At 37.4% G+C, this 20,802-nt stretch overlaps 1 protein-coding gene across 3 annotated transcripts in view; it reads left to right on the top strand.

Moving 5' to 3' along the window:
- The window catches only part of LOC131573556 (neuron navigator 3-like), a 250,860-nt gene that overhangs the window by 112,693 nt on the left and 117,365 nt on the right, over positions 1-20,802 (top strand). For all 3 annotated transcript variants that reach the window (XM_058827624.1, XM_058827623.1, XM_058827622.1), the window contains exons 7-9: positions 1,762-1,901; positions 8,871-9,906; positions 17,575-17,690. In XM_058827624.1, coding sequence (XP_058683607.1) covers positions 1,762-1,901; positions 8,871-9,906; positions 17,575-17,690 — 1,292 coding nt within the window. The remainder of the gene's footprint in view (positions 1-1,761; positions 1,902-8,870; positions 9,907-17,574; positions 17,691-20,802) is intronic.

Below are 20,802 nucleotides of genomic sequence, written 5' to 3'. Positions count from 1 at the left end.
GAACACTAACACAATGTGAGTTGGTGATAGCTTGAAATGAGCTATACCATGGTCCAGTTGCTTTGCACCTGCATTTAAAGGTCTTTGTTTTCCTTATTGCTGATGCTCCTGTCTTGTCCACATTCAACATGTCAAAGTTAACAGTCTTATTGTCTAATACTTTAAATCTGTGGCAGTGTTTCCGAAGCCTGTTCAGAGGTATGTGACTTGTCCCTTATTTGTTATACTCTTTGCATTTCCTTAGCTGCTTAACATGATTCTGCAAGAGCAATTTAAAACCTGAATTCAATTAAGAAAGTCAGCAAATGAGGTAAACTGGAAAGTGTGTAGAGAAAATGACCTCATGCATAATGTGCTTACTGTGGCAAGTTCTTGAATTCTGGCATACAGAATATATGCAGAACTATTTTGTATTTTAACAGAACAGATGAGTTTCTAGTGTTGCACATGCCTTTTCATTGCTTTTGTCATTACCTTTGACAAATGGTCTCAGGGCTCTTACTGCCTGTCAAATTAGGGTAATGAGAAGGAGCAAATGGATTTTTAAGTTTGTTTTAGTGCATTCTTCAGGGAACAGAAGATCACTCGAATTTACGGGTCACGGTAAGGGTTAGCATGCATACAGCTGCAGAGCAGAGACAGTCTGCTCTGGGCTCAGCACAGAGACTAGCAGGGCAGGCTGGAGGCCAGAATGAGCCGTGAAAATAACCAGTGGATTCCTTCTCTGAGGTTTAAACTGGTAAAGAAAGGGAATATGGAGTTGTTTACATATGTTTGCAAAGGAAAATAAAATTATTTGAGCATTTCTGTTATGCCAGTGTATTAAAAAAACAGAAAAAGTTTGGAAAAAATCAAATGTTTTGTACTTCTTTGTAATGTGATCTTTTTTCCTTCCTTCTAATGCTGTTCTTTCATAATAAAGTGAAGCTAACAGAATTTGATAACTGTGGTGTAATTTGCACTGCCATTATTAAAACCATTCCAATAATCAAGAAACTGATGAGAGATGCTCTTCTGTGGCAAAAGCCTGTGACTGATTTGAGCAATTAATTTTGTCTAAGAAATAAAAACAAGAATCTACCTTTTCCTTCACATAGCCACATAGTATGGCTCAGATGGTGGCAGCAAATACTAAGCAATGAACTGTAGAGTCTGTATACTTTATATACTTCTATCTAAAAGGTATAAATGCATCTGTATCCTCTAAAATAAGATAAAATAAGTATTTTCAGTATTTTTCATTTAAAATACTAAGGTGGAAGTATTTTAGCAAATAGCCTTCTGAAAAATAACTAAAGAAGATAACTAAAAAGCCAGTTTTTATGCTAAACACAACTGTGAAAAATTTAGTAGAGATACAAAATATTTCTCAACTATGTATTGCTGTGCTTTCTAATCTATTTCTTTAATATTTCCTCTCCAGAAGTGACCTATTAATAAAGGTTGATATTGCACTTTAATGTTTTTCAGCGTGAATCTGTTTTAGCAATGTTAATGGCAAATGCAAAGCATCTTCTTACATGTCTTGTGACCCTAGAAAGCATCTTTTTCCCTTTTGTGTGCATAGGGATAAGATTTAATTTTCATTTGTGGAGTCTAACTAATTTGAATCCTCCTGTTTGTTGTTGCTTCCTGAATTCATTTGGTTTAGTTGGTTTAAAATTGTGATCTGATATTTGCACACTGTCTCCGCTGTATGTTGTATTACATAAAATGAACAGATTTCTCATTGGTTTCTCAATTATTTTCTCACCATTCCAGGCTTCCAGGACCCTCAAGGGTGCCAGCTGCAGGCAGCAGTACCAAAGTCCAGGGAGCTTCCAATTTAAATAGGAGAAGTCAGAGCTTTAACAGCATTGACAAAAACAAGCCTCCACAATATGCAAATGGAAATGAAAAAGGTAAGGGATTAAGGTTACTGAGTTTACTCCCCATAACACACAAGAAGGAAAAAACCCAAACCATCCACAAGGTCAAAGAAGCGAATGTGGTATTTAGGCTTGGTAAGGAATAAGTATGGAAACTGGGGCCTGAATTAGGACTTGTGGTTCAGTTGGGATTTAAGTTCAGATGAAGAACTTTCAAGATGTTATATTTTATCCATCTTTAATGGAAATATCACAGGCTGACTTTTACAAAGTAAAAATTAATCCATATTGGATGCCTATAATCTTTTTCCATATAAAAGTCTTCCCCAAAGGAATACTGCCATCATTTTATGGGGAACTTGGCATCTTAGCCTCCAATGGAAAAGAATCAGAATATTAACTTGCATCAGAATGTTGCATGTATCTATTCTTTCAGAACCTGACCTAGTGTGTGTATAATACAGAATAAAGGATTGCAAGTGAAATGAAATTTTGCAGGGATTTGGAGGAGCCTTGCGACAATGAACTGAGTACCCTGGGTCCTTCTGTTTCTCTCACCCTGACTCTATTTTCCTGGAAAATGTGCCTCTTCAGGCTTTATCTCAAAAAGAATAATGCAAAAATGCAGCTTTCTGAGTTGTGTAACTAATCCATCCCCTTCCTCCCCTTCTTTTTTCCCTTTTCCCTTTGTGTAATGAATAGCATTTTATTCATATCTCTGGGTTAGAACCCAGTTGAAAATGATACAATATACATAGTACCCGTTCGCATCCTTGGGGTCTGTGGGAGGAACAAGTATGCAGTGAATGTTCTTCATCCAAGCAACAGGCAGCTATCCAGATTTTTTTTACAGAATTCTGATGAACATGCTTTGCCCCTAGCTGTATCTGAAGATATAAAACCATCCTTTCAATAGTTATTTCTTTATTTTTACTATCAGGATTGAATGTTTCACATAGTTCTATAGTGGCTTTATTTTATCAAGGACTTGTTTGTGTCAAGACATCCAAGCTAAAACTAGAGAAAGATCAGAGTTAAAGCTGAGCACACACTGTATAGTTCACAAATACGATAGTGAAGTTATGAAGCAGGAGATGTGGCTACTTGAGTGAAGGTATGTACAGCAGTTTAGGCTTTAGAATTGCATCATAATGTTGACATGTTTGCTACTGAAATATGTGAGAATTAAATGATTCAAGGTGAGGCATGAATGTAGATAATAATATTCTGAGCTCATTACTTGGAAACTGTCTTTTGATTGCTAAGGCTTGCATTGTATTGTATATTTCTGTGACTTTTTGCATGATATATTTCTTTATTCCTCCATTTCTTTACAGCAGAGAATGAGAACCTTGATGAGGTTTTTTAGTGAAGTCACCACTTGCAAGAGAATATGGGGTGGCTTTTTTTTTTAAAGTCAATCAATTAATTTAACAGAAAATAGGAGATGTAATGCTGCATATCTACAGACTACTGTATTTGTTTCCATGTTGGTTTTTGTTTCCTATCAGAACGGCAGAATGGATAAAAAACAAGTAATTTTACATGACTAAGATAAATACAAGTTTGTTTTAGGGTATAAAGCAGAAATTCAGTAAAGAAAATGACTGCTCTGAATACAAGGATAGCAAAGTGATATTCTTTCATAATATCCTAAAAGAACAGAAGATCCTGTATTTGAGTACACTGTGCTCTACTTTTCCTAAAGAGAAAAATAACCGTGCCATGCTGTATTTTAAACTTAGTTATTATAGTGACTAATTTTTGAATATTACAATGAGATTTTCAGGTACTTTTTAAATATTTTTAGAAGTATTTTAGGATGTTCTGTAACCTGAGAGTTTTGAAGAATCAAGCTTCAACCTTTACAATAGTAACAATATAAAAAAATATAAAATCTGTCTTTTTTAAAAAATAGTGTCACCATACATTAACAAACTGATATTTCCCTACAGTGCAGCACCAATAACAGACCTCATGTTTCAATTTTTGCTTCTGATGCAGATGCTTGGAGCAAGACAACTTTACCAGCTTTTTTTGAATAGATGCACAGTGCATATGCCCTAATTTCTAAAACAAAGAGATGACTTGTGCTAAGTAAATAGCTGTTAGATACTGGCACCATCACACCTCTTCAAGGACAGACCATTGTTGTTACATTTTTCTCTGCTGTACACCTTCCTGTATGTGCAATAAGGAGACCTCAGAAAATATATACAGCATAAGTTTTTTTTTTAAATCCAGTTATAGGTAGCACTTGTAATCCTTTCCTGCATAACACGGTCACTCAGTCACAGTGGGGAGTGGATACGTAGTCACAGAGTTAAAGGAGACCTGAAGGTGATCCAAAAGAAGATGTGATATCAGCCTCTTATTTAGTGTTCCATTATTTAGTCTCTCATTGATATGATCTCCTGAATGTTGCTTAGGGAGTAGTTAACTCAGTAAGAAACCTGGCTCCCTGACAAAATACAGGTTTGCTCTTTACTAAGCAGAGCAGTTTTCACTGACAGACCTGATCCATTTTGTGACACAGGTAACTGTGTAGCTCTGGTTAAGTCTGAAAATTATTTATTTATTTTTTTTGCTGGACTTTGCAGCTTTCAGGATTCTTTCAGGAAATTTTCTTCTTTCAGGAAATTTCAATTTCAAGGAACATGCCTGCTTTTAGACACAACAGATTTATCTGCTTCTGATCTAATAACATAAAGATAGAAATAAAACCAGGAAAATTAAACTATTTAAATGAAGTCATTATTCAGATTGCTGATAAAGTGGAAAAACAGCACATTTTGAGTACAGCAAAGAAATAATGTTCTAATTCATGCCACATTTTTAAAACAAATCTTTACCCCTTAGATCTCAGAAACAGTGTATTTGAACACAGATGAAGGTCTCTATGTCATAGAGTTGTATTTCCAGCTTTTCAACATTATTCAGTGATAAAAGATTGTGTTTCTGTTTCCTCCAAACTCAGTTTAAACAGTACTTGTTTATCTTGCCCGTTTAAACTCTGAGAAACTCTTCCCTGGAACTCTATTTTGTGATGGTGCTGATGCAAATTTTTCATCTCTGGTCAGTATGTACATCTATAGCTAGTTTGTGTATGTTTCTCCTGGTGCCACTATTTTTCCAGTTGTCCCTGGTGATGCTCTCCTCTTGTGCTGATAAGGGGTAGCTACTTTCTCATGGACAGCTAGAAAGCGGGAGTTGAACAAGCTGAATTATTTCAGTCTCCCTAGATCGACCTCCCATTCCGTCAAACATTTTTATAGCAACCCTTTGCAACTTTTCCATTCTCTACTAACCTTTTTTATTCTGACTGACTAAAAATGGATAATCTGGACACCTGCTACAGAATATTTAGATTACTGTAAGTAACTTTGCTGCAGTGGAGGAGCTGTTGTTAAGGGGTTCTGTTCTCCACCAGCACAGAACACAATAAAGGTCACAGATGAGAAGACAAAGGAGGTTGATTATGTACTGGGCCCAAGCTCAACTCTTTATATGTCCTTTATTACAGCCTGTGAAAAGTGGATTTGAAAATGTCCATTCAATCGTTCTGGTCTTGCTGGGTTATGATAGAAATTTCTCTTTTTGCATTGAACATCAGACGGTGTTGTGTTCCTGCCGTGCTTTTACAGTGGAGGTTGTGCTCTGAAGCACGGAGTTCTCAAGCAGAATGCAAAACTGTTTTCACCAGAAGCTGACTATGCATCTCAGGAATAAGGGGTTAAACCTGACTTACAAGACTGACTTGTAAAATTTCATTTACAGAAATAAATCCTTTTTTTAGGTTGGGTTCACTCTGTCTCAAACTCACCACGAGGTGGGGACAGGTTTCATGTAATGAGCGGCTAAAGCCAAGCCCAATTGCACACACAGAAAGCAGTTAATTGTGTGCAGCTTCAAGTAATGCGTTTGTGCTGAAGGTGAGGGGGAATAGATCTTTTAATTCCACATTTTTAAACATACAGACAGGTTGTCAATATTTCCTGAGAGCGTGCAGTTCATATTCCTTGCAGAAATATGAAGGATGCCCTTTAAATTGAAGGTTAATGGCAAGCTAAAATTCTCTGTAATTTTTTGTTGCTATTTATAATTTGTGACATAGAGCTCAAACAAATACCAGTGGGTCCAGGAACCTGAATTTTTTTTTTGCTGTATATGTAGCAGAACAAAATGCTCATGAAAGAGTAAATACGCTTCTTTTTGCATTTTTCCCCTCAATAATCTCAATATTATACAGCTGGAAATATGGCAGGCAGGCATTCTTCTTTTCCATCAGAACACTTTTTTTTTTTTTCTTTTTTTCCCTTTTTTTTTTGTATTAAATCTAATAGCCTGAAGCCATAAACATGTAACATAACTAATACAACAGAATGTAGTGGCATCCCACTGTTCACAGATTGTTACATGTATTCTGCATTAGCTTTGCATAGTCTTATGGTGAATCGTTCTTCTACAAACCTATTGTTATAGCTTAATATCCCAATCCTCTTGTGTATTTAGGGTTAGTTTAGTGCAAGGCAAGATGTGTGCAAGTGCACACCCACTTTTCAGTTATCAGCCCTGTGGCTGATTGCTGGTATAAATTAAGAAAGCCTGAGGGCTACAGTAATTTCCAACAGCTGTGCTTGGCCCCAGGCTCTCTTATATCATGTGAGGCTCACTAGACAAGAACAGGGGCCCAGCCATAATTCCTGCCTTGCTCCCAAGGGATCAGCTATGCAGCTGCCCACTAAAGGTGCAACCTGGAGCCCAGGAAAATGCTGTAACTTCACCTGTCACAAAAAATACTCTGAAGTAAGCTTTACCAGTTAATGTTTTCTTGCTTGGAACAGGACTTGTCAGAGCTGCTTGAAACCTTTTGTGAAGGTGGAATGAGCTCATTTACAGAATCACAGGATGTGTCAGGTTGGAAGGACCACAGTGGGTCATCTGGTCCCACCCCCTGCTTAAGCAGGGTCATCTCACAGCCCAGTGACCATGCGTTTATCCAGATGGCTTTTTAGTATCTCCAGTGAGGGAGACTTCATGACCTCTGGGCAGTCTGTTCCAGTTCTTAGTCACCTACACAGTAACAAAGTCCTTCACATATTTGGGAGGAACTTTATGTGCATCAGGATCTTTCTGTTGTCCCTTATTTGATTGCTGGCACCAGTGAGAACAGCCCGACTTAACACCCTCCCTCTAGATACTTGTATACATTGATGAGTTCCCTTCTCAGTCTTCTGGAGGCTGAACAGGCCCAACTCTCCCAGCCCGGGGGCCCTCCATCTTGCAGGAGAGATGCTCCAACCCCTTCATCATCTTTGTCACCCATGTAGTGCTGTGGCATTTGCATACCAGGCTGAAGAGCACACAAAAAAGAGCTGGGCAGATGGAATTATATTAGCACTATTAAGGTAGAGGTGATTGGCTTAATGAAACTAGTTGCTAATAGAATTAAGCAAGTAAAAATGTTACACGTTGTCATGTTACTTTTGTTCTGATTTTTTAAAAAATATTTTTAAACTAGAACTTCTTAATGCTATTCAGAGCAGTAAATTTAGCTATGTTTGCATTCTCTTTGTTAAAGGAAAAACAGCTTCACTTTCAGTGTTCTCAAAATTCTGCCTTTTCTGAATGTATTAGCAGCCTTCAGACTTCCAGACGGGTAGTTGAATCTTTACTTGAGGTTTAGGGCTGAGTCTGCAAAAATGAAAATGGTGCATAACTTCATACTCTGTGCTGAAGGGACAACTGTCCTCAGCATTCTCATCTATGGTATTATTCAGACAGGGGCCCCCAAGGTATGACACACTATGTGTATATGCAAAGCATCAAGCACTCTTTTTGTCATTACACAAACTGTATTTGTACTTTGTGTTTCATGTGCTTTTTGTAGTAGAGAATCCAATATATTATAGACCAACTTACATCTAATTCCCCAACAGTCCCGATACTAAAAGGCACGGCAAGATACATCCACTAAAATGTATGTCAGCTGCAGAAATAGCTATGTACCACATGATTTGATTGCCATTACCACTTCATTCCTCTGGTGTTTCAGAGTGATGGTGTTTATATATACAGATATGTCTTGGGAATCTGAACTTCATACAGAAGAGCTTAACCCTTTCATGCACTGGTCTATTTCAATTAACAAGGCTAGATGATGAAAATCACAGCTATTAATTGGCATAGTTTGATTCTTGCAGAAGGAGCCTTATTCTCTTTCATTCTTGAAGATCTAATGAAGTTCCTAGATTATGCATATGTAGTGAAGTGCCAGAGCCTTCTGTACCTGCCTGAGTTCAGAGCCAAACCAACTATCATTGCTGTACCCATGCAGATGTAACTGCATGTCACTGTAACTTTCCAGTACTGACACTGGTGAAATTGTTGGTAAAATATTTTCCTACCTATGAAAGTGTACTGAGATAAGTTCCTAAAGTGAGCTGCTAAATACTGTTAATAGTACTTAAAACTAAAAAAATGTATTTTCCCCAGCCTTTTTTGCTTTTATGACTATTTATTTTATCCATTTAATTTCAGTATTACTGAGTCCTTCTCCTCTTGCCCAAAATCTTAGCTTTCTAGCATGTCATTTTCATTCACTAAACATCAAACCTCTCTTTGTCCAGTTTTGTTTTACTTCCATAATTGTAGAATTCTTGTTTTTCTTCTTCAGTGTTTTGTTATGAACAAGTGATTGGAAGAATTTCTTTATTACAGTTTAAAAAACAAAATCTTAACTTGAAAGGCTTGATTTGCATAATAAATTTGTTGTAGCAGAGGTGTTTCTGAGGCTTTCTTGGACTTGTGGAAGTGTCAAACACTGTGACAATGAAGGAAAGAAAGGCATATTCTATTAGTATCCTTCATGTTCCATGCATATATAAATTGTTTATTCCAGTTCACATGTGTGTTTTAAATGCCAGGGGAGTATGACATCACCTTCAAGCAGGAGATGGGAGAGTAACTATACCACTATGGTTTTTGTGTTTTTTTAAGCAGATTCACCAAAAGGCCCTCACCCCTCTGCAGGCATGAATGGAAATGTGCAGCATGCCACCAGCACCGGGCAGCAGCAGGTCTCTGCCATACCCTCTCCCAGTGCCAGCAAGCCTTGGCGCAGCAAATCCATGAATGTCAAACACAGCGCGACCTCTACCATGCTGTCTGTGAAGCAGCCCAGTCCCGCAACCTCCCCTACTCCAACTTCAGACAGGCTCAAGCCACCCCCTTCTGAAGGTGTGAAGCCCCCTTCATCTGGACAAAAATCTATGCTGGAAAAATTCAAGCTGGTTAATGCTAGGACAGCTCTGAGACCTCCTTTGTCACTGAGCTCGGGACCCAGTGACAGTGGGAGAGAGGATGACAACTTTTCAGAGTGTGGTGAAATGGATGTCTTAAGTGGTGGGGTGAACAGTGGCGGCTCCACAAGTAGCAGTCCCAAAGTATCACCGAAGTTAACCCCTCCGAAAGCTGGCAGCAAAAATCTCAGCAATAAAAAGTCTTTGCTACAGCCAAAGGACAAAGAGGAAAAGAACAGGGACAAAAACAAAGTTTGCACTGAGAAAGCAGTCAAAGAAGAGAAGGATCAGGTCATTGAGTCATCTACAAAGAAGAGCTCAAAAATTGCAAGCTTAATCCCAAAGGGAAGCAAGACAACAGCAGCCAAGAAAGAGAGTTTAATATCATCTTCTAGTGGGATCCCAAAACCTGGATCCAAGGTGCCAACAGCAAAGCAGAGCACTTCCTCCACATGCACAGGGAGTAAGGAGGTTGAAAAACTGAGGACTACAAAAGGAAACCAGTCCCAGTCAACATCAAAATCTCAGCTTAGTGAGAAGGCTTCTCCGTCCTCTGGTCTTGCTTCTTCTGAAGGGAAGGAACCAAGTGCTGCTCTCACCCCAGGATCCTCCATTGGTCTGTCAGCCTCGATGGCTGCAGGCAGTGGCCAAGGCACAGGAAATGGTGTAGTCCAGCTTCCTCAGCAACAGCAATACAGCCACCCCAACACTGCCACGGTAGCTCCTTTCATTTATAGGTAAGATCATGGAGGAAAATTGGGGTTTGTGCTACCATTTAGGAAAGAGAGCTAAAATGGATAAAGTAATGGTGGATCACGCTGTTATCCCTCAGGTTCTGTCACAGCATCATGCCAATGTTTTCCTAATATTATTTTTTAATTAATGTTACTGTATGAACAATTTCTTACAAGAAACTCTGAGTCTTTACCTTGTACAAAAGCAATCCACTGCAAATATTTGCCATTTAACATTCAGGGTGTTTTGATTAGAAATACAGATCACGTGGTACATTCTCTGTGCTGCTTTTGAAAGGTCACGGCTGAGTCAGGTTTCTAGTGTGAATATTCTTGTTTTCATTCTAAGAACCTCAAAATCTATTTGCTGATATTAGATAATATTTGCTTGGAATTCACCATTCTTTGAAAAGATCATAAAATAAACACCTGATGTTTTCAGAATGTGTAACAGTACTGGTGGATATTTGAAGAAAAAAGCATATACAAACTTATTCAAAAATATTTCAACAGTTTGTGTAGATAGAAAAAGTTGCTGTTTGCAGTTCTCTTCCTGTTTAGTTTTCTGCATGAAATAGGTGTAGATGAACTCCCTGCAGGCAGTTAATTTTTACAGGCAATAAAAACACTTCAGAGGGCCAAGGCTCTGGAAAAGACGAATGAACAGCTAAATGTACCAGCATTTCTCTGAATTTATTTTGCTATCTGATAGAGCAGTTGAAGAGAAGTTGGGAGATTCGTTGTACAGCTCAGAAGACTGAAAAAGATTGTAGAAAGATTGATGGGCTGATTTGAATAATGTTTTCAGATGTCAGCTGTTGGAGGGCTTTAGCTACAGTTGTGGGTAAATTTAACATCTGATAAAATGACAAATACATTATTAAGTAAAATATACTGCCAGTTTTTGTTAGTGACTAGTACTGTGAATAATCTTGGCTAAAGATTAAAGAGGTGATGAAGTAGACTCTGAGGAAGTATATATATCATTACACTCAACTAAACATAGCTTCAAAACCAATCTGGGTGACTGATAAATTCAGAAAATCATATGGAAGGAAGAAAAGGCTCAGTATGGGTTATATTTATTCTAATATGCAGTGGAGCCTCTTGAGTTTCAATTAGATGTATCACTGGACACACTTAATATGCATGTGACTATCTGGAATAACCACAGTGGTGCAGAGGATTTGTAGTGTGGTACATGGGACAGCTTACATATGTGTTGGGGTGCATATATAAGGAGAGAGGAAAAGGAGCTATGCTTTGTATTCAGATGTATGTGCTGTTTAATGGCTATTTTACTGCTTATTGATGCCATTTCATTGCATGATGGAGATGTCTTAGGTTTTTTTAAAGCTTTATCTTGAAGCAGTATGTATTTTGAATTTTAAAGGGTGATAGAAGCATGCATCTTCCAGTAATATTTCTTGTTAATAATTGTCTCTTTGCTTCAAACAAACAGCAAAGGACACTGTATTTGAAGTAAAATCTCACATGAAATTAAAATTCTCAGAGCCACTGTCTGATCTCAAAATGCCATAAAATCAGAGTAAAAGACTGACTTTGATGAGGTTACTTCAATATGTATCTCTCTAACTGAGTGCAGAATCTGACTAAAAAATACACAGTAACTAAATTTCTTAAAAATCTTGGTGGCTTTGTAATACTACACAATGACTTAATAGAAAAATATAAATACAACCAAGGATAAAATATTCAAATTTTCAGAGTTGGCATATTTATTTCTGTGGGTATATGGTAAGCGGAAATAAGCAAGAGCTGGGGTACTATGTTTACATTTTTTGTTCTTCAACTTAATTGTTTTCAAAGCAATCACCACAAATAATCACCACACAGAAGTTTCAAGTGTTCTTTTTAACAGCTTTATATGAGTTAGTAAACAATGATTATCATTTAGACTAACAGGGTTGTTTTTTTTGCCAGCTACAAGGAATATCTGTGCTCTGTGAGTTTGAACTTCAGTCCTTCTAATAAATGACAATAAAATGTAGTAAAAATACAGTGCTTTTCTCAGAATCTTGTAATATACTTGTTTCATCTATTTAGACCATTAGCACAAGCATAAGTAAGCTAGTGCTTTCTTGATTTGTTGGTTATACCTGCACATGGAATGAAATTGAAATATTGAACACATTGAAATATTTTTTGTTAACCAAGAGGATATTACTGTAGATTTGTGAGGAAAAGGAGGTATTCCAAGGAGGTTTTTTAGACTGCCATATATTTTCCTTAAGTAATGCAAACCTATAATAGCTATTAATAGTCATGTTTTCAAGTAGTCTGTATTTTTTTAATGGACAGTAAATAGAAAATACTGTTTTACTGGGAGGTTCTCAAGTGGGATATTGAACTATTCAGCTTTGCAGTCTTGGTGCTTTTCCCTATCTGATATCACGTCATATTTTTATTCCTCTTAAACACCTGACATTGAAATTCGTATGAGATTATAACCTCTTCAAAGTTTAACAGCAACAGTCAGAGTTACATTTGAAATTATCTAAATGGGTATGATTTAAATTCTTCAATTCTACCAGAAAGTGATTATTTATTTTCAAATGTGGCTTTGAATATATTATTTACAGCCCCCATGTGTCCCCTCTCAAGTTGACTGCAGGGTCCAACTGATGTATGACTCTATGAAGAAGATGTCATTTGTTTCCCAGAAAGCTTGATAAGAGAAATACAGTAGGAAGGTATAAGAGACTGTATAATCGTTTAAAGTATACCAGTGACTACTTAAAATTACACATTCTTCTACTTAAACAGAATTGTAGGAGGCTGGAAATTGTGCCATTTTCCTGAGTCCCTTAAACTTGTATTGAAATTGGCCTTAGAATGTAGCTGTCTTGCTAGTAGTGCTTAAATTTCAAATGGACAAGAGTAACACAGAAGTTTAATACTTACTAGGCTACAGTGCAAACGGGAGGAAAACAGGTATATTAATGACAAAAAAAGAAATCCTACTGAATTTCAGTAGGAGAACATTGGGTTGTAACTGGATGCATATACTGCACTTCAGCTTTATTTTATTAGCTCCTCCAGTAACCACTGTAGGGGCATAGTTGGTCTCTTTCCCATGGCAGAGATACAGAATCTAAAGCTCTCAAATCCCAGGGCTTGTGTTGCTGAGGAATTGCTTACTGCCTGAAATACTGAAAGTATAGAAATTGATGCAGAGAATTAGCTGACTACTCATCATCCCGAGCTGCCCTTCTATGTGTGCATTGCTTAAATTTACATTTTTTCAGCTAAGTTTTAGTTTGATGATAGCAACATCTGGAAGAAGTTTCAGCAGTGGCTGAATTGCAGCCTTGCAGAGATATTCTTTCTGTTTTAATGCTGTGCTACAAATACCAGTTTGGCACTTCTTTAGTCCCTGCAGAGTAAGAAACTGGTAACTTCAGCTACTTCATATATTGGTGTAGAGAAGATGTTGCCAGACTCTTCTCTGAAATACAGGGTGAAAGGATAAGAGGTAACAGATGCAAGTTACAGCAGGAGAGGTGCTGATTGAAAGTTTAAAAAAAATGGTTTTAGTTTGAGGGTGGTGAAACATTTGGTGCAGGCTGGGGAGCGAAGTTGTGGAATCTCTGTCCTTGGGCATGCCCAGGATCCAACAAATCAAGGCTTTGAGAAACTTAATGTGACTAGACCCTGTTTAAGAAAGTCATTGCACCAGATGGCACCTAAAACATCTTTCTGATCTCAATTACTTTATGATTCTGTAGGGACTAAAGTATTCAATAGATAGGTCAGAAAAAGAACACATCAGTGTAATAAATGAACATGTTACTGGTCACTGAAACTTTCTTCCCAACTCCTTTACTTCATGGTGATTAACACAATTCTTTTACTAGGCCATAGCTTCAAGAGTGAGCAGGATGTTCAGAGAAGTGACAGATGGGAAGGAGGATATAATCTGGTTTTATCTCTGAAGTTCAGTGAAATTCAATTCCAGATGTCTATTCAGGATGTTTTTATACAGGCTTAAGGAAAAACCTATACGACACTTCAAGGATCCTGCAACCATAATGTGTGCAGGGTTTCTTGAAGCCCTACTGATTGATGTCCAGTCTTAATGGCCAGAAGCTATTTCTGTGTCATTGATTGTGGAGTTGAAACGAAGTTTGCAGAAAAAAAGATTAGTTCAGTAATTGTGTTTGTTAATAATAGATTACGTTGCTAAACACACTTTCTTCAATAAAGTGAGAACTCGAAGTCACACTACAGTGCTTTATTGATTCCTGTTATTTACATTGCTGCTGTAAAAATAAAGCAACAGTCACTCCCAAAGGTTTGCAGTCATAGGGAGCACTAAGGATAGCCACTCCCCAGTTTTACTTGTAACAAATACATGGTCTTTAGACAAATCCTTCCATTTTTCCATGATTGATTTCCAAGTAATTGTGCAATTAAAGTTTTCATTGTAGAGGTGTTAGTTTAAGAGATGGGAAGAAGCATAATAATTGAAGAAATGGTTATAAACACATATTTGATTAATTGTCCTTTGACTGAAAAAGGTGTTTTCCTTCTCTTTGACTGCTCTTTTTAAATACATGTGGGAATAATCCCATCCCCTTCCTTCTCTTCTGTGAGCCTAAACCAAATCAACTCTTCCTGGTTTTGTGCCTGGTTTTTTTGTTGGTTTGTTTGGGTTTTTTTCCCAGAAGGGTTTCTTCTTCCCCATGAACATCCCAGTAGCCCTTCCTTGCATCTGTTCCCAATTGAACTCACAATTCTTGAACATGGGTGATGGAACTGCTCATATTGCAGACGTGGTCCTGCCAGTCTGTACGCTGACAGTGATACACATTCAAGACAACTGCATCTCAGAGGGATGTTGGAAAAATGCCATCATATTCATCTGATATCTTTTGGAATGTCAACTAAAAAGCAAACAAATCTTTGATGTTATCTGTGTTTATCTAAGGTTGGTTATTTCGTTAGAGACAGGAAATGACTGACTGTATTAGAAACCACTTATTAAGTAGTGTTTCAAATTCTGTTCCTAATTACCCCATACAGGCTCATTTTAATCAGAATGAATAAGCTGGTGCAGGTCTGACTGAAAGAAGGATATGTCCCATTAAGTGAGTTTGATACTCTTACAAATAGGTAGCATGTAACTCAGTTGGCTGGGGATAAATATATTCTCTGATTGCCATGATTAAAATAGAAACAGATTATTCTGTTTTTCATGAAGGTTGCCTAAACTAACCTGCACTGTAGATGCACAGCACTGGAAGAAATACCACTGGGCTGGCTTTGACTAAACTGAAATTCTTTTCCCTTTTCTTGATATCAAGAGAGATGCAAGAATTTAATTATTTTTACGGCAGTGGGCTGTGAATAGGTAGAGGATGGAGGATCACTCATTAAGGCCAGTGTGCAAGGTTAATGAGAAGATCACTTAATTTGCTGTTTACTTGCTTAGAGCTTAATCTGTGCTGCAGTCCTGCAGCAATCACTTGAGTCGTTCATGGGATTAATACATCCCACAGAAAGACATTAAAGCCGAAAGTATAGAAGACAAAGCTCATAATTTCATTTCCCATTGGAAGAGGCATTTATATTCTTGGTCCAATGTATCACAACCCACAATGGGCCGACAGCAACGCAACTTAAAGTTTTAGGTACCCAGTGTGTACCTTAGGCCTCCTTGTTCCCCAGGAGCCCCAAAATCCTACATCATTTTGACTGGAAATCTTTCACCCCTAGTCTAGTCTTTCACCATTCTTAGTGCACCTGAGCTAAGCTCGATTCCAGAGAAAATCAGGGCCTTGGCCATCATGCATGAAAAGGCAGGACTGGTGTGTAGGTGCTGGCAGCCAGCAGCCCCCTGAAGACCTTGTAGAAAGAGAACTATTTGTGAGACGTGTTGACTGTTCCCTCCTTGCAGTATCTCCATGGCAGCTGCCCAAGGGTTGGTGCTTTCTAGTCCTTCTGTTCCACAACAAATAACCACTTCTCTCAAGTAAGCAGGACTTAGGTTGCTGTGAAATCCATCGTCCTCCATGAGACTTCTGTTGTTTCCTCAGACAATCAAAATTTTAACAATTTAAAGCCCTTTGGGAAAGCAAGCAGGACTGTGGAATTTCAGAGTTGTTCACTGCAGAGGGATAGAGTGAGCTCCTTTTTTACTTAGGAGCCTCTTCACTCGAGCATCAAATGTAAAACCTACATTCAAGGTTGGCAGGACATAGTTAACCTTGCAACATGTGCTAAGCTTGTGTTTCCAGTAGTGTGTGACAGACAAGAACCAGAAACAGTTTTTTGTAGAGCAGTTGTCTGTTTCCAGCATCTCAAAAGTACAGAAATTGGTAAGAAAACAATGCATCTGTTCAGGCAAAATTTACCTCTCTGTTTCTGAGTTGAATGATTCTCATCAATGGATTCCACCATGTCTGTACTTGTGCTGCTCTTTGTGCAGACACCTGTTTCCTCATCTATTGTTCTGAATTACTGAACAAATCCATTCTGTAAATTTAAAGAAAGCATTAACTGGAAATTTATTTTATAGAATAAGTTGCTATAAAATTATTTTGAGAGATAAATCGCTGTTTTTATGGGTTTTATTTATAAAATACAGATACATCACACAGTTAAATGTCTGTTTTTTAAGTTTAATTGATCATTGGAAACACTTTATGGTTTCCAATGATCCAATTCACTTTATGGTGAGTTTTGAAAATTGAACTGTAACTGTCACATTTTAAAATCAGGATATAAATATTTCACCAGTCTTTTAATAAATCAGAAGAGTGACTGCTATTAATGTCAAGAAAGCTGGAAGAACTTAAGCTCTAACAGAAGATCTTTTAAAATTTTATTTCATGGAGTGGCTATTTTATCTTCAGATGTGTTTCTTTTACTGTGTACACATGTTGTTATTTGGTGATGTCATAATTCAGCAGTTCCAGTGTAAAACAGATTCTACAGCTGTTCCTTAAGAAGAGGCAATAGGTGTGTGAGATTTTTTTTTATTATAATCAGTGTGCTCATGTATTTATTGCTATTTACCTTCATATAGCGGAAAGTAACTGTATTCAATGAGGGGTTCCCATTATAATTATTATTGATATTCACAGAAATATACCCTCAAAGAAAATATGAGCTATTTGTTAGAAAGTTAATGGAAAAACTTGTATTATCCCATTCCCCAGGGTTATATAAGGGACATTATCAAAAGAAGCTGCACATAGATTTAAATATCTGGGCCAAATTTCCATCCAGTCTTGCATAAGCTTTTTCCCTCGTGGCCTTTCTCACTTAATATTTCATCAATTACAAGTTTTTATTTCCTTTATGTATGTGCAGCGATGTGACTTAACCAATGTAAATGAATTCTGATTAGATCTGTTTGAAAAATCCTGCAAAAAAACAATAAAAAAATGAGGAAAAAAAATGGCTTCAAATTTCACAGAATGGACTATAAGTTGTTCCTCCAGAGAGAGAGGGGGAGAAAGAGAGAGAAAGCGTAGTTGCTTGTACATTTGTGTAGCTGAACTTAAACTACCATAATAAGAATGTCACAAAAATTATATTTTCACCCTATAGTGATATGATTCTAGATGGAGCTGCAAGTAGTACTTTTTTCCATGAGTACACGAACGATAGATAATAATAATCAATCTTCTTGCTTGATTTCAGAACTCTCTCAGAAAATGACAGTACCTCTTTACCACCTACTGACTCCTGTACCAGTCCTACTAAAATGGATTTGTCGTTTAGTAAGACTGCCAAACAGTGCCTAGAGGAGATATCTGGTGAGTAACAATAAGTCAGGAGAAGACTGTGAACTTCTTTATTTACATCTGTTTCTTACCAGGAGCTTTGTAATGGGTTGAAATACTTCTGACCTCTAATCATGAGTGGTGTTAAATACAGAAAAAATTTAGGTGATGTATATTTAGTGCTTCAAATCCACTGTTATCTATTTGAACTAGTTCCTTCTGCTCAAATACCCTCTTCATCATTTTGCAGAAACTGGGCTTTCACAATCTAGGGTTTCATGAAATTGTTATTTTATTTAATTATACTGAATGTTCCAAGAGGAGCAGTGGAAAGTAAACTTCGGAAAGTTTAACACTCTCATTTAATAACATCAAATTAAATCATAACATCAGAACTGAGACATAAATTGCATAATATACACATTGCTTTTATAAATGAATCTGTATTCAGAAAACAAGCAAGTCCTTACTATTGTACCTGACCTGTAAGCTGCTGCTAGAGCTAAGCTGCTACTGGTTGTGTTACAAGGAATTCCTTGTATATGTGGATTAAAGTCCTTACTGGGTTACAAAGATGAAGGGATGGGGTATTTCAGTCATATTAGAATAATTCCTTTGAAGTCAGCAGAACCATGCTGAGTTACATCAGCGTTGGATCTGACCATGACTCTGCCTATGGATGCAAAAAGCAAAGTGTGCCACAGCTCACTTTCTCATCAGGACTGAATTGCACTGCAGGGTTGTGTGCAAGTTGCTCCAAAGGGTCTCTGCAAGAGCTGTTACTTGGGGTTTCAGGGTTTATTTTTGCTATTGCTTTGTTTTGTTTTTCATTAGCATCCTTACTCTTACAATTTTACAAAAATAAAAGGTGATATCCTGTCTCACTGGTTTTACCTATGGTTTTGGCCTTTTACCACAAATTTTTAACATTCAGATGGATTTACGAGTCATGTGGTTCTTCTCAAGCAGGATATAACTCACTTGAAGTATTAATTTGACACATCAGTCTAAAATTATCTTTACACCAGAAGGGAAATCAGATGCCCATGATTTATGGGGACTGTCTTGACATTTAGCTGACTCATACTGAAAAAGGTTTTGTCCTGGTTTGTCTCAGTCCCTTTGGAAGTTTTCTAACATCCGTTATTTGCACAGCCAGCTTCTGTGATAAATATGTCACTCTGAAACATGGTGAAATGTTCTTTGGAGGTGATGCATACCTGTTAAAATATAAAATTATTTTTAATTATTCCAGAAATTGGACTCCTTGGTCTAATATATATATATATGTATATGGAGTTTAATTGAAACACCACAAATTAAGAGATGCTAGAAAAACCCAAACAATTCAATACCTTCTGAAATGATCAAACAGAATATCATGTCTGATGACCTTTTATTGAAAACTAGACACCAGAGATGTTTCTAATTTGATTGTGTAGATTTTGGCATTAGCTGTTGATTGTCATAACAGGCTGTAAAGCAGAACCACTGGGAAAATGTGGTCAGTGATTTTCTGTGTGCATAGGGAAACAGAGGTGTGTCACTCATATTTAACTGTTATCAGCACAAGGAATAAATGGATCAAATACTATATTTGCTGAATAATTGTCTGTGTGGATGAGCTATCACCAGTTATTGGTGATTCTGGTTTTAGATTTGCATGGATAAAAGCTCATGTGACAGTTGCTCAGAGGAGAATTCCGTGATGGATTAGCTATGAGGAAGGACAGTTAAATTCTTTTACTTAAGAGCATCTTTACTCTGATATGATCAAGGGATTACAGCAGTAGTAGCAAAGAGATAGGCAAGGCTAATTTCCATGGTCTGGTCACCTATTTTCAGGGTATTAAGTGATGAATCCAGTTTCTTTCATTTTGATATTACCTTTTTCCTGGAATTGTCAACTGTTGCAATGGGTGGACATCATCTTTATATTATCTTGATCTTCTTTTGAAACTTGGTAGCCACCACCCTAGCACAATATGTTTGTAAACGATAAGGATCAGTAAGGATAATGCAAAAGAGTGAACATCTGTGGAAATCACTAAACAGCTTGGAGGAGTGTGTTCGTAAAGTGCTGTCCCATCTGTATTTTGTTTCTACTTCATTAATCATTATTATTTTTAAAGTGCCAAATATTTAGAACTAAGGCTGACATCCTCAGGATTAGAATATTTTTGCCAATATTGTTGTATAAACTGTTTCTCTACTTCCTGAATATTTGTACATTCCTGTTTGTTATAGCTTTTTGGCTAAAGATTGCTGCTCCCATAACCAGCCAAGCTGTTCATATCAGAACTCCTAATCTACTCTTGAGAAATACGAGCCAATCGAACCTGAACTAGTGCTTTAAGTGTGTCTGGTTCAAGATTTCTCCATTATAAAGACAAAAGTTGGATGCAGAAAAAAATAATCTTAAAATTATTTAGGAGTGGTTGGCCAGGCACCATTCTCTTGATGTAATTCAGGAACCAAACCCAAGTTAATTTTCTTGGTGTAGTGGTGAAAAGTCATGGCTCTGCTTTCTGTGTCCAGCAAGGCAGTTTACATCCCTTTGCTACTGTCTAAATAGTGGTGATGTGAAAGTAGAAAGTAAAGCAAGAATCTGTAGAGGGAGTTTTCAGCTCTCCTCTGCTCAATCTTCCTCCTCCAAGGGAGCTGGTTACCTTTATAGCCTCTTGTGTCTTCCAGCTCAGAGCTGGTGAAACGTAAAGTAAGAGCTCAAGCAGGTTGTTTCCTGCCCACTGCTTTGCAAGTGATTACTTGGTTTTACCTGCATGGCCATGAGAAGAGAATAGTGCTGGAAGACAAGGGAGAGGGGGCGGCTGGTGTAGGCATGAACTCAGAAGTGTGGCTTGTGGTTGTCCTGATAAACTGGACAACTTCTTTATTTTCACCTTGTCACCAATAATCTGCTGCTCTTGGTAAATATATACATGGCTTATGTCTAAAGCCATTTTTGCATCTTGGTAGAGCTACTGTAAATCTGTTCCCATGTCACTGGTGGGAATTTGTTCTAGATGTGATCTGAAGTGCTTCAGACTTTGTTCCTATTTTTTTTCCTCTCTCTTTGAATATTCCACAGCTCAGCCAGAGGAGCCCCAAGGGTTTCCACAGTGCACATGCAGATCAGCACTAGAGC

This window comes from Poecile atricapillus, chromosome Z (genome assembly GCF_030490865.1).
Source record: "Poecile atricapillus isolate bPoeAtr1 chromosome Z, bPoeAtr1.hap1, whole genome shotgun sequence".
In the NCBI taxonomy this organism is placed as follows: Eukaryota; Metazoa; Chordata; class Aves; order Passeriformes; family Paridae; genus Poecile; species Poecile atricapillus.
Note: the sequence above shows the minus strand (reverse complement) of the source record. Positions and strands in the feature narration are given on the sequence as shown.